At 42.8% G+C, this 13469-nt stretch overlaps 1 protein-coding gene across 3 annotated transcripts in view; it reads left to right on the top strand.

Annotated features, from left to right (window-relative positions):
- The first annotated feature begins 1161 nt into the window (after positions 1-1161).
- Lhfpl3 (LHFPL tetraspan subfamily member 3) overlaps positions 1162-13469 on the top strand; it is a 453371-nt gene continuing 441063 nt past the window's right edge. For 2 of the 3 annotated variants that reach the window (XM_055612636.1, XM_055612634.1), the window contains exon 1: positions 1162-1908. In XM_055612636.1, coding sequence (XP_055468611.1) covers positions 1476-1908 — 433 coding nt within the window. In that variant the 5' untranslated portion in view covers positions 1162-1475. The remainder of the gene's footprint in view (positions 1909-13469) is intronic. The other variant, XM_055612633.1, reaches the window with a different exon arrangement.

Genomic DNA, 13469 nt, shown 5'->3' with positions numbered 1-13469 from the left:
GGCTTTTGGGCCCATTTTTATAGTACAGACTTCAAGATGAGAAGTCAATGGGGACCTTTTCTCTGCTCAAAGGATTCAGAAACCACAGGGTTTAAAATTATTTGTACCAATATTTATTCCTGTTATTTGAGCATTCCAGGTTCACTATACGGTTCAGAGGGAATCAACCAAGGGCAGCAGAAGAGAGATAGATAGCAATGGACAACTCATTTAGAAAGGGCTGTTAAATGACCATAGGGAAACAGTAGAAAGTACTCACTCGCTATGCCAGGGAATATTTGCGCATGATTCAGGGAAGTAAAGCTAAAAACAAGACCGGTCTGGTTAACTGGAGCTTTTGGTTGTGGGGGAGGTGGAAATACTTCCGCCGCTAAGACACTCATCCCTTGCCACCCTCTGCATCTTTAGCACGCAGTAGCTGCCAAAGAGTATTTGTGTAATAAATGGAACACCTGCCAAACTATCCAATGTTTTCAAACAAACTCTAAAATTTGGGGACAATCACTTCTGTGCATGCAGGCCCCATCTATTGCAAGCTCTGAGAGAGAGAGAAATGGCTTGACTTGAAGCCAAGCACGGGGCTTCAATTGGTCATAGTTCATTTGGTCGCTTAGTGCAAAAGCGGGACGAGGAACAAGCGTCTTGGAGATAGAGGATCACCCTCCAGGCCTGACTTCCACAGTATTGTGTGACACACTTCAGCCCAACTTCTCCCGTCTCCATCTGTGGACCCGAGGTCAGCTTAGTGTTAGCCAGGAGCAATTCTGTGGTTTTGACAGGGATTCCTCTCTGGGGCGCCGCGTCTCCCTTCCTCCCTCGCCTGCACCTGCCTTACTGCTGCCCCTTTCGTCTCTGCGAAGATGCAGAGGTCAAAGCACGTTCCTGTGCGGTGATGAAAAGCTCTCGGAATCGGCCTCTCGGCCCGCAGCATACCCTCCAGGACCCAGGGAGTGCCTCTAGGATTCCCGCGGGCATGCTCTTAGATTCCCCCAACTCCTCGGCCGCTTCTCCGGCTCTTCCCTGGTTCGTGTCTGACACTTAAGAAGCATCTTGGGGGGGGGGGGGTAGCCGCGGTCCTCTGCCTCCCGGGACAACAGCATCGCCCTCAGGAAAGGGGGTCAGAGGCAGGAAGGGGAGTGGGGGCTGGGGGCGGGGGGCGTGAGGGCTCGCCGGCTTCAGCAGCAGCTGCTGCAGCAGCGGGCAGAGGGGTGGAGGGTGCTGAGCAGGGCTGGAGCTGGGGCCAGGAGGGAGGAAAGAGGGGGGCGGGAGGCTGTGCCTGCCTAGCCGGAGGGGTGCTCCGCGCTTCCCCGCCCTCCTTCCGGGAGCGAGGATGCAGACTCTAGAACTGGCGCTGCTGCTGGGCTGAGGCGGAGGCAGGGGAATTGCAACCCGCGCGGCTCGGCGAGTGTGTCTCCTGCGCGCCGAGAGGCGGGGGGAGGCGGAGGACCGGGCGGCGGAGGAGGAGGAGGGGGAGAATGCCCGGAGCCGCCGCCGCCGCTGCCGCGATGCTCCCGGCTCAGGAGGCTGCCAAGCTGTACCACACCAACTATGTGCGGAACTCGCGGGCCATCGGCGTGCTGTGGGCCATCTTCACCATCTGCTTTGCCATCGTCAACGTGGTGTGCTTCATCCAGCCCTACTGGATCGGGGACGGCGTGGACACCCCTCAAGCCGGCTATTTCGGGCTCTTCCACTACTGCATCGGCAACGGCTTCTCCCGGGAGCTGACTTGCAGGGGCAGCTTCACGGACTTCTCCACGCTGCCCTCGGGCGCCTTCAAAGCCGCCTCCTTCTTCATCGGCCTCTCCATGATGCTCATCATCGCCTGCATCGTTTGCTTTACCCTCTTCTTCTTCTGCAACACGGCCACCGTGTACAAGATCTGTGCTTGGATGCAGCTCACCTCCGGTGAGTGCGCGCTCACCTCCGCAGAGGCTGGGGACCCCTGGGTGTCGGAGCTTGGGAGGGGCTGGAGTGGGAGGGACCGCTTCCTGAGCTCTGCCGGTCCCGGACAAGTTAAGCCTTTCTCGTGCCTGAGGCTGGAAGGAGGAACCCCGGGGCTTCCTCAACCTTGGCGCTTGCAGCAGGTCCGCAGGCTTTTTTGGAACCTCCTGGATGCTAGGAATGCCACCCAGGGGGACCCCCTGGAGGCTGAGCAGAGTCCGCTCAGAACTAAAGATGGGAGGTGGGGGAGCGGAGAAGTGGCCGCTTAGAGGCAGAGCCGTGTGTGTGTGTGTGTGTGTGTGTGTGTGTGTGTGTGTGTGTGTGTGTGTGTGTGTGTGTGCGTCCGCGCGCTGAGGGAGTAAGGAGGCTGGTACAAGCGCGTGAAACGCGGATTTAGAGACGCTGTAGACGGAGCAAGCCAACCTGTTCTGCCCTTCCCTGGGATTATTTCTGTCTTTGCTTCGGGGTGTGTGTGTGTGTGTGTGTGTGTGTGTGTGTGTGTGTGTGTGTGTGTGTGTGTGTGTGTGTGAGTGAAGAGGGCGTGTAAATTTGTTTTGGGCAACCATAAATATTTTATCATCCATCTGGTGATGAGTAAATTCCTATTTTTGCTTAGACATTGCCCCCCTCCCCCAGTTTTTGTAAAAGAAAAAGAAAATGTACCTTAGAGTGAGTATTCCTCAGCAGTTCCCCAATGCCACACCTCCACAGTCTCCTGTCAGCCAAGGTCCTTCCATTTCATCTCTACAGAGGGGTCTTGAGGGGATCGGGATTTCTCAAGGTCTCATTTTGGGGAAGTGGTGTTGGAAAGTGGGTAAAGAGAAAGCCGGTTTCATTAGCACTGGTGAGTGATATGAAAGGAGCGTCCCGTCCCCCCACCCCCACCCTCCCACCACCCCCAGGCTGCCGCCAGCATCAAAGTTACTTTCCAAGAAAGAATGAGGAGTGCATTTTCCGGTGGCTCTGAAGAGTCCTGAAACAAAACCAGACCTCACTGCACTTTGCCATCCTTTCTTTCACCTCGACTGCCCGCCTCCTCTTCTAAAGTCCACCCAAGGGTCCTTGGCTTCCTGACACATTGATGATGTCCTTTGGATTGGAGGGTAGGGGGACTCTTCAATGTCTCTGGCAGCTAAACGCCTTCACTTGTGTTTTGTTATTATCATTATTTAGGTGTCTTAGTTTTAAGGTATTGTTTAGTCTATCTTTTGAAGGCTTCCAGGAGAGGCGGGATTTAATCTCGAATTTATCAGAATATGTAAGATGAGTAAACACTTAAAGACGCTGGGCCATGCAAAGACTCATGTTATTTTGTGGGACTGGGTTCCTCTGTGTGGCCAAGGCTGGCCTCAAACTCCTTCTAGTGCTGGGATCCCAGGCACAATCTGTGTATCTGGAAAGGGTCTTGATCTTGTCAGCTTCATGTAAAAAGGAGTAAAGTGTATGTGCACTCAACGTGTGTTAGAGTGTTTGTTTCACATCTGTCTTGCTGATTGTGACTTATTGTGAAAGTATGCGTGTGAAAAGCAGGAATGTGCATACTGTCACCCTCCTGAACGTAAAACTTGAATAAATTCCGTGCACTGCGTCTTTTCACTCTTACTGATTTTATTGGTGTTTCAGGAACAGCATAACTGTGACTTACATCCCAGCAGACTCGCAGGTTATGCTTCTTTATGACACTTTCCCCTGGTTTGACTTTGGAGAGAACAGGACAAACAGGATGTAAATGTTTCGGGAAAAGACTTGACCCTATGCTGCTAATTTTAATTCTTCTAAGTTAAATGACCTATTTAGACTGGTGATTCAAATTAGATTATTTTTTTTTAAGGTCTGAGAATAGTTTGTGGGGACTTCTCCAAAAAAAACACACACAGGTAAATGTTTTATTACGATGAGGTGTTACAACCTAAAACTGTATTTTAAATAAAAATAAAAAATTATTGTTTGGGGGAAATGATTGACTTTGAAGTTGGCATAAACTTCAGATATTACAATGTAGCCTTTTCCCTTTCCTGCAGTAGAGCACACAGAACAGAGTAAACTATGGAGCAAAATATAGGAAACATGATGTCACGTATCCAGACACTTGACATATATGTACTATTTTGATTTCCATCCTATTAAAATGTGATGATATACTGCAGTACATATGAGGGCATTCTCTTCATCCAGAGAATTAGAGATCCCTACCTACTATATTTCAAGAAGCCTTTCTTGTTATTTTACTTCTAGTTTCAGTTGTTAATTAACTATATTAATAAAATGATGAATTATAACAAGAGATCGATTAAGAATCAAGTCAATTACATTTACAAGCTGTGAAAAAATGAGAGCCAGAAGATCTTTGTGAAGAATGCTATATTTTAGATGTTTTTTTTTTTTTTTTTATATTTGGGGATGCAAAAAGATGGCATGGTGCATAACGTACTAAACATCCTTTGAAAGTGCTGAAGTTTGGATGTCTCCTTTTTAGGTCTCTTTAATGTTACATAAACCTTTCATGTTTATAGTTTAGCTACCCAGAATAATCTTAAGGGAAATCTTCTAAATATGAAAGGTGAGATTTAACGTAGCATTTTATTATTGGATACTCTTTAATCTTAATCTGAAGGTAAGTAACTAACTTGTATGTGTGGTTATCTAAGCATTTTAATATGACCGCATCATAAGTCAGGCACGGTATCAAATTCCGTATGAAGTGATGCATTAGGACGATGAATGTAGACTGTTTTGCAGCGATATGTTGTTAAGAACCTTCTAAGGAGCCCCCTGACACAGTGATGCACACTATTAACTCCAGCACTCAGGAGGCAGAGGCAGGTGGATCTGTGGGTTTGAGACTACATAGTGAGTTCCAGGACAGCCAGTGTTTTGAAGAGAGACCCTGTCTCAAAACAAAACAAAACACCAAAACCAAACAAACAAGCCAAGCCAAACAATAAGGAAGAAGAAGAAGAACAACAACAACAACAACAACAACAAAAACTTTTTAATGGTTCTTGACAGGGAACTAGAAATATATTTAATTTATTGGGTCTGAAAATTATCTTACTCACCTGTCCGTGTATGTGATGCACAAATCAGTAACATGAAAACCCTGTGCTTTTCCACATCCCTCTAGATTCTTGCCAGTCACAAGCCAGAGACTAGGAAATGCAGAATTAGGAACTAATATGTCCCTCTGCCTTTGGGAGTAATCTTATTTATGGAGTGTACCTCATATAGAGTCTGAGGACATAAAATTATGCACGAGATAAGTAATGACAATCGTAGATGCAACCTTTCCCCATATCTTCAGACAGAAAACTCTTTAAAAGGAGAAGAGACACTTTTTTTTTTCCTCTTTGTGATTTCTGTAATACTGAATGGGGGAAAAGCATCTGTAACTGTCAAGCGAGATGATAAAGTCTCATTTCTTCCTTAAATCAACATGGAGGGGAATGTTGCTCCTCAGGAACGCCATTCTCCATTTCGGTCTCTCTAAGATAGAGAGAACTATGTTTCAGTGTTTTTCTAAGTTCAGTAACAGGCACATTTTACAGAGATGTTTTGTTCGATTGTTGCACTGACTGTAGAGCTTATCTCCAATTGTTTCTAGAAGCTTATATGGCCAAGAGGATATTTTCTTTTCCATCAACTAAGATATGGTAAATTTTAAGGCTTTGCCTCTGCTGTAGACTTCTCAGTTGAAGACAGCTGACATTTCTGGGAGGTGGAGGGATCTCACCCAGGTTGGATTCTCTTCTTCAGGAGGTCTGAGAACAGCCACCTGGGTCGGCCATCATTCCTAGTGTGTCAGGAGGAAGCATCACCATCAACAGGGAGGCTGCGTAGTGAGACCTAAGTGCTGGGCTGCTCTTGGTTAGCGCCTCCCGGTTCTCCACCTTAGTTCCCTCAAAGGTGTTTTTAGCCAGCTTACTTTCTTCGATTTTTCTCCTGGGTGTGACAAGAGTCACCAAAGGTCATGACTATCATTCTGAGTCCTTATGAGCAGAGCCTTTGCAGGGTGTCTTGCCCTTCATCATGCCGACACCCTATTCCTTTTCTGTAGCTCTGGCCAGCTTTTGACATTACAGGTTGCTCATGTGTTTATTCCCTGTTTGTCTTCCCTGGAACATTGAAAGTCAGACCTTGCTTTTTTTTTCTTTAGATGATACAGAGATCAAGAACACACGTGTGGGGCTGGAGAGATGGCTCGGAGGTTAAGAGCACTGGCTGCTCTTCCAGAGGTCCTGAGTTCAATTCCCGGCTCCCAACCATCTATTATGAGATCTGCCGCCCTCTTCTGGTGTTCTAGCACACGATTGTATACATAATAAACAAATAAATCTTAAAAAAGAAAGAAAAGAGAGAGGCTGGCAATTAAAAAAAAAGGACACACATGTGCACTGGGATTGAAAGATGCACATCACAGCACAGTTCTAGCACTTATTTTATTTTATTTTTTATTTTAGCCAGTAGGCTTCTTTCTATGCCTCAGTTGCTCACCTGAACATAGTTGCCTTGGGAAATTGATTGCAATTAAATGAACTAATGTATATAATCAGTATCTGGCTCGTGGAAAAAAACGAAACGAAGCCAAAGCAACCCTCTGTGGCTATTAGGAGTGAAAGGGTAGTATCATAGAAATGGCACATGTTATATGTTCAATAGGTTTCTTTTGAGTTAATTGGTGAAGAGGAAAATGATTATTGAATTGGAGAGAGAAGAAAGGAGTGTTAGATTTCTAATGGGCTGTAATGGGAAGGAAATAACTGTGAGAGCCAAGCTATTTGTTCATCTTTCTCTGTGACCTCAGCAGCAAGTTCACTGAAGGAACACCTTTCTGTTCTTTAATGACTATGGTTGTGACTCGGTGGCCCATATTTTGATGAGATTTTCCCACATGGAGGGTTCTCTGATGTTCAGGTAATGATCTTTATTTCAACAGCAGGAAGCAATCAATCATATCGCAGTCTTCAACAGATCTTTTCTACTACTGTTTAGTCTGTCATGAAGAAAAACAACAGCAAAAGCAACAGCAACAGGTAACACCATTCCGAATGGTGGTTTAATGTGAGAATAATGAGATTTAGCTGTCTTTGAAGAGAAAGACTTGTTCCAGGTGTTCTTATGAGCTCCAGGAGCATACAGAGGAGAGCATGTTTTCCAGGCTTTTGGGTTTCTTCATCCCAGGCATTGGTGCAGACATGGTCCCACTGGGCTCCCAGCAAGCTTTCAGTGCTTGTCCAGATGTGGTGTGCAGGGCTTGGAAGGGGCTGCTCCCAAGAGGGACAGACAAGCTTGGCATTTTCTTAAGTGCGACTCAGTGTTCAGGGCAATCAAAGGGCCTTGCTATTTGGCTAGCATTAAGCATCTTAAGAAAGTTCTTGCCTCAAGAAGAAGCTAATCCAATCCTAAATTCAGCACCAGAAAATTTCCCCAAAGGAGAATCCCCCTCTAAAGCATTGGCAAGGTTCCTGCAGGTGCTGAGGGAAGGATGTGCTCTGCAAAAAAGGGAAGTTTTCATTTCCTAACAACGTATTCTAGTTACATTGAACATAACAAATGCATACATTTTTATCTGTCAATTTAAAAAAAAATTAATACACGATAAAAGAGCTCTCTATTCATCACTCTAGACAGGCAAGAAATGATATGAAATGATTTTAGAAACTGATTTTTTTCCTTATATGTACTATGACAAAAAGTGACAATTGAAGTGATGTTGTAAAATATATTAATGCAAATGTCAAAACAAACAATTTTTATAACAGCGGGATTTTAAGTGAGGATCTGAGAAACATAACAGGTCTCGTATAAACCATATGACAGACATTCTGTTATGAGTTCCACTGTTCTTGGCACAAAGCACCATATTAGGTTTTCTATAGTAAAAATATCAACAATCTGTGTATATATCCATAAGTAATTAATAAATATAATGAAAGCCTAACTAGAGTGTAGAATAACAGAAGCTCAGCATATAAAAATACCGAACAGTTGCTGCTTTAGAATGATGCTACAACTTGGGAAAGAGTCCAGATGGATAAATCAACATGCTAGAATGGACCTACCTCTGAAATGTTTTAAAGTGAACCAAATTGCAAAAGAAAAAAGTAAGCATAGAGCCTCTGGCTCGGACTGTGGTACATGACTCAGACCACTTATGAGAGTGGTGTGAAGAGATGTGTGTGTAGAAAGAACCTTGGAATACATTGGCATGAAGCAAAGAATACTCCAGACGGTTTCTAATGTAAGGGTTTAAGGCCATGATAACCAGAGCTGTTTTAAAGTATAATTTCCATAATACAGTTGAACTTTTGGGGTCAGCACCAGCTTTAACTAATGTGAAATTTCCTTATCATAATGAGTCAACTGGAATTTTTAGTTGATATGGGGAAAGACAGAAGGGCTAACCTTTATTCTTAATAACTACAGGCAGATATTAATGCTGACAGAAAGAGGCTGTCAGCATTATTCAGATGCAGATAGTAGATAGGCTATTTAATGACTTAAAGATAGCACTGTTCTGAATGTCACTGGAGCATTTAGAAGCTAAATAAGAACAACCCGCGACGCCCCGGATGTTCACATACGTAGCATCATAATTAAACACAATTTGAAAGCATGAATGTGTTTCTGTTCTGTTTTGTGCCTGTGGCCCAGAGTTCTGAGCATTCAAAATTTTCATCATCCCAGATGCCGTCTCTATCATCTTTCTCATCTTTTCCACTAAGATAAAATAGAAAAATGAGTGGCTTGCAAGAGGAAGGGATCCTGCCCCCCCCCCCCAACAGAGACACAAACTCTGACCTCCACACAGAAGACTAGAGAAGGAAGACATTTCTTTTAAAAAAATATTTATTTCTATTAATGTGTATTACCGCCCTTCACATGCACACACACACATACAAGCATGCATTCTTGAGCCTACAGAGGCCAGAGAAGTCATCAACTCCCCTGAAGCCAGAGTTACAGGCGGTGGTGAGCTGCCTGATGTGGGTGCCCTTAACTCGGAAGTGGACATGAAGAACTTAACTAATCAGGGAACCTCTCCACATTCTTTGCCCTATTAGAAAACAAGAGCTTAGTGTAATTTAAAGAACCCACAGAATATGTCATAGGACTCTTGATTTAAGGACATTTTGTAAATAGTCTGCTTGTGGGAAGAATGTTCGGCATGGTGCTTAGTTGATTTCAGAGAAAATCAAGATGGGGTACCCTAAAACTGAGATGGGAGACGTGTCACATTGATCGGAGGCCCAGTATTAAACAACCAGGACAACTGATGAAGTGGTGATGACTGACAGGGGCACAGAAGAAGGACACCAACAAGAAGAGACTCCTCAACAAAATGGGAGGGCGAGGTTCAAGGCTGAATAGCCTGTGGGATTTAAGAACACCAGGAGCCTGTTAAGTTTGGTATCAAGGACTTAAAAATACATTGGCACAGGACAGAAAGCGGGAACACACATTATGGTACAGAGCTGTGTGCAAACCCTACATACCAAAAGAACGTGCATGGTTCTATCCCTTGTAGAGGGAACTAGGATCAACTGCATGATCAAGCTGTTCAAGAGGGGAAATGGTCAGACTTTCTGTGTGATGGATGGAAATGCTGACTATCAAAATAAGCCGGTGTAAGAAAGAAAAAGGTCACCATGGACCACAACAAACTATTCCTGCACAGTCTAACCTTGAAAAATATAGGTAGAGAATCGAAAGGCTAAATTGATTTTTACAATGTCTCCAAAGGGGAAGGAGAACTTAGTGAGTCCTCAGCTAAGCGTGTTTACAATACGTTGCAGAGAATGTACAGTTACAGTAGATTACTTTAATTAATACAAGATTACTAGTAGTCAGTGATAATGTGGGCCCAAGTGTTTATTAATTTAGTTTTAACAAGTTGAGTGAACTTTCTATAGCACAAACCACTTACTCTGTTGCAAAAAACCTTCAAGGAGAAAGGAATTCTGTACTTTGTCTTTTAAAAGCCATGGATAGTGACTCTTTGATGGTTATGACATCTGTTTAATAGATTAATGATCAACACTGACACTGAATTAAAATATAATACAAACACACTGCAGATAGTAAAGGTTTTATACACAAGTACACCTATGCATAACACTAGGATGTACTGCGAAGAACATTGCTAATAGTTGGTGACCAGCAAGTCTGAAAGGGAGGTGGAAATGATTTAATAGAGACTTAGGAGGTAATTATCCCTGCTTAAGACTATTTTGAAAGATTTATACTGTCACTACACAGTTATATATTTATTAGAAAGAAGATTAGAAAATATACTTGATAAGGGCATAGGGAGAGAAGTGGGAGGGAGGGTGGAACTGGGAGGAGATGGGGGGCTACAGTGGGGATACAAAGTGAATAAATTGTAATAAATAAATGTATAAATAAAATTAAAAACAAAAAATAAAAAAAGAAATTTGACATTTTATTTTGGTATTCTTTTCTCATCTTAACTTACTGTTTTTATTGTTATATACCTAAACTAGATTTTGAAAATTAGGCTGAAAATTAAAATTAATTCCCCAATTGGGGTTATAAAAAAAAGTCATACAATCTCTCCTTGAGCAACAACATAGCTTTTGAAAAAAAATCCACTTAAGCAAATGTACATAACCTAGTATCAAACAGATATAGACTCCCAGGCTCCTGCAAGTTGCAAGGACACTGAGAAGTTAGTTAGCACATACTTCTCTTTGCTTTAATGAAGACATACTACTGAACACTTATCGTTTCAAAACCTTGTATTTGTTAAGTTCAGCCCACACGGGAGTCCTAAGTTGGCATCACTATGGCCATTTTTAGATGAACAAATTGAGGTTTTAGAATTGTTCAAAGTTGTAGACTTAGTACATGACTTGATCCAAAACCAGACTATTCTGTATGGCGTCCGTGTACTGCCATTGAGTGGAAGAGAAATGAAATCTTGTTAATAGTATCTTAGGAAAATTGTGCACACCTCTGATTCTTACAGCAGTGCTGTTCCTACCGATTTCCTTTACCTCACAAGTCAGTGTGCATTTCTCATATGGCTTCAGTGTCTACTCCCACTGTTCTCCATCACCATGAAAGAAAGGAATTGCTCTTCATGGGGAAGCCAATTTCATGTTTATGGACGCCCACATTCTCTGAGTTAGGTAGTATGTGGTATTCCTTATTCCACTCCCTTCACGTCTTTCACCTAGAGGTAGGTGGTCACACCTCTGATGACTCATGCTCAGAATTCTTAACTTCGAAGGTGAAAGTCAATATTACTGGCTCAGGGTCATCCATTTTTGTCTTGCATCAAACAAAGACGTGTTCCTGACAATGTTGCTTCTGGTGTGGTGTGAAAGTAGTCATGATGAACACAGTTGTGAAATCACAACCCCAGTTACAGATAACTTGGGCAGTTAAAGTGAGGAAAGGGGACCAAGAATGTGGCTACTTGACTAGGTAACTTATTGGCTGAATGAGTTTGTTTTGGCCATCGAAATATTTCTTCATTTTCTGGGCTTCATTTTTCTTAGGCTTGTAGAACTACATAAGATTTAAAATTATTTTCAAAGAGTTATGAACATTAAAATATATATCACCTGCTGTTTATGTTTTGCCCTGCACTTACCGAGAAATCAAATACTAGGAAACCTTCAAATGTAGGGTGAAATCAAACCAGAAAGAAAACAGGGAACATTTCTAACCTGACAGATAGGTGGCGGGTCTGGGGATCCATAATCTAAGAGACCGAACAGGAACATTTATTGTTTGTGACCTCAGGACTATTGAACCAATTCCCAGGGGAAGTGGATCCTGAATGAAGCCTTCAGGAAGCTTTGAGAAGCTTAGCTAACTTTACTGTCATGTCACCAAAATGCTCCAAAGTGGAGGATTTAGTCACAGGATTTGGTATGCAGAAACAGTTGCGATCTCAGTGTGACACCCAGCAAGTGACAACTAAGTCACAGATGTGATTGATCTACCGCGTTCTGAGGATTAAGAATGAAAATGGTGGGTGCGCGGTAGAGCATTATAAAAAGGCCATTGTGATTCCTGTACTGTGCTTTTCACATGTTACTAACAAAGCATATTCAGCTAACAGTTTAAGTTTGTCTTAGCAAGTCTAGCCATTACCATTTTATTTGTCTGGAATAACAACTCACAGGGGAAAAGGCGTATTTTTGGAGATTATTGTGTACTCTTTCATAACTTTGACTACACAGACTTGGAAAAGGAAGCCATGTTTAAAAATTGTGTGAGGTATTTTTTTAAAAACTGTTCAAGACCTAAGCAGTTGGATCTTCATATTAAGCTCTTCCAAATGATAAAAAGTCTTCATTGTCATCAAAATCAAAATTGGATACTTCCATCTCTAATAACACCATTTAATGGAAATATTTTTAAGAAGTAAAAAGGTTTTTTTTTTCCTGTGCTATTTTCAATGTACATGGATACATGAAAAAGTGGGTTTCTCATTTTTGTATCTTTCTTTTCTAAGCAAAGAAGAAAATGTGGCCAAATAAAACTTCAGTTATTCAGAAACATGTTAATTCCTTGCATTTATTTTGCTTTTTGAAAGTAAGCAAATGTAAAAGCAAAATGGTGTCTCCACTTTAGTTTGGAAATCAGGTTATTGTGAAATACTTGTCTGGCTGTGATCCAAAGAAGGGTTGGACAATGAACAAGTGACTGTTCTGTGCCCCACCTAGTGTCAAGATCCATTGTGTGGTGACCAATGACAGTGCTGGCTGCTGGCAAGAGAGCTGATCGAATAAGCATGGTCCATCCGATTTGGCTTCTGGGGGTGCCAGTGAGCACAGCTGAGGTGTCTTGTAGCTTGTAAGGCAATCCCTGTTCTTTCTAACCTCCATGTTTGTAAGGGCTCTCCAAAGACAGCAACTCAGACTAGGAGATGGGCCAGCATCCAACCAGTTCTGGTTCACGGACTGAGGACCCCTCTACTGTCAATAGGATGGTCTCTAGCGGGAGCTCCAGCCCCGTCGTCTCCTGTGTTTCAGAACTTGGCCTTCTCTGGGGTCTTTCCAACAGGTTCTGATTGAAATTATTCTCAAGGTAACACTTGGGAGGAGGAAGAGTGCAGAATGCCATGTGAAATCTGAGAAAGAAGAAGGAAGAATTAACCAGAATGTGGGCTGGGGAGTACTAAGGGAAGCTCCCTTACCTGCATAGCATGTCTGCTTCCCTTGGATATTCTTTTAGCTCCTTGCATTGGTGTTAAAATTCAGAGAAACCAGTTTTTATGACCTGACAGAATTTTGAATAAGCTGTCGAGACTTCCCGTTGACTATCTTTTTAAAGGTGTAATTGACAAAGCCTTCCCTCTTCAGGACATTTTGGCAAGTCACTGAAAAGCTGGAAAACAGTTAATGGATTCAGAACTAAAATACCCTACCTATTTAGTCCAGGTGGCTGGCTATAAGCTGTGCACTAAGTTTAAATATCTACAGTAACCTGGATCATGTTTTGTAAACTTAGACAATGAAATTAGAAATTCCATCTCTTAAGAAATATTTGAT

This window comes from Psammomys obesus, unplaced genomic scaffold (genome assembly GCF_907164565.1).
Source record: "Psammomys obesus unplaced genomic scaffold, mPsaObe1.curated_primary_1811, whole genome shotgun sequence".
NCBI lineage: Eukaryota > Metazoa > Chordata > Mammalia > Rodentia > Muridae > Psammomys > Psammomys obesus.
This window is presented reverse-complemented; position numbering and strand designations above follow the sequence as displayed.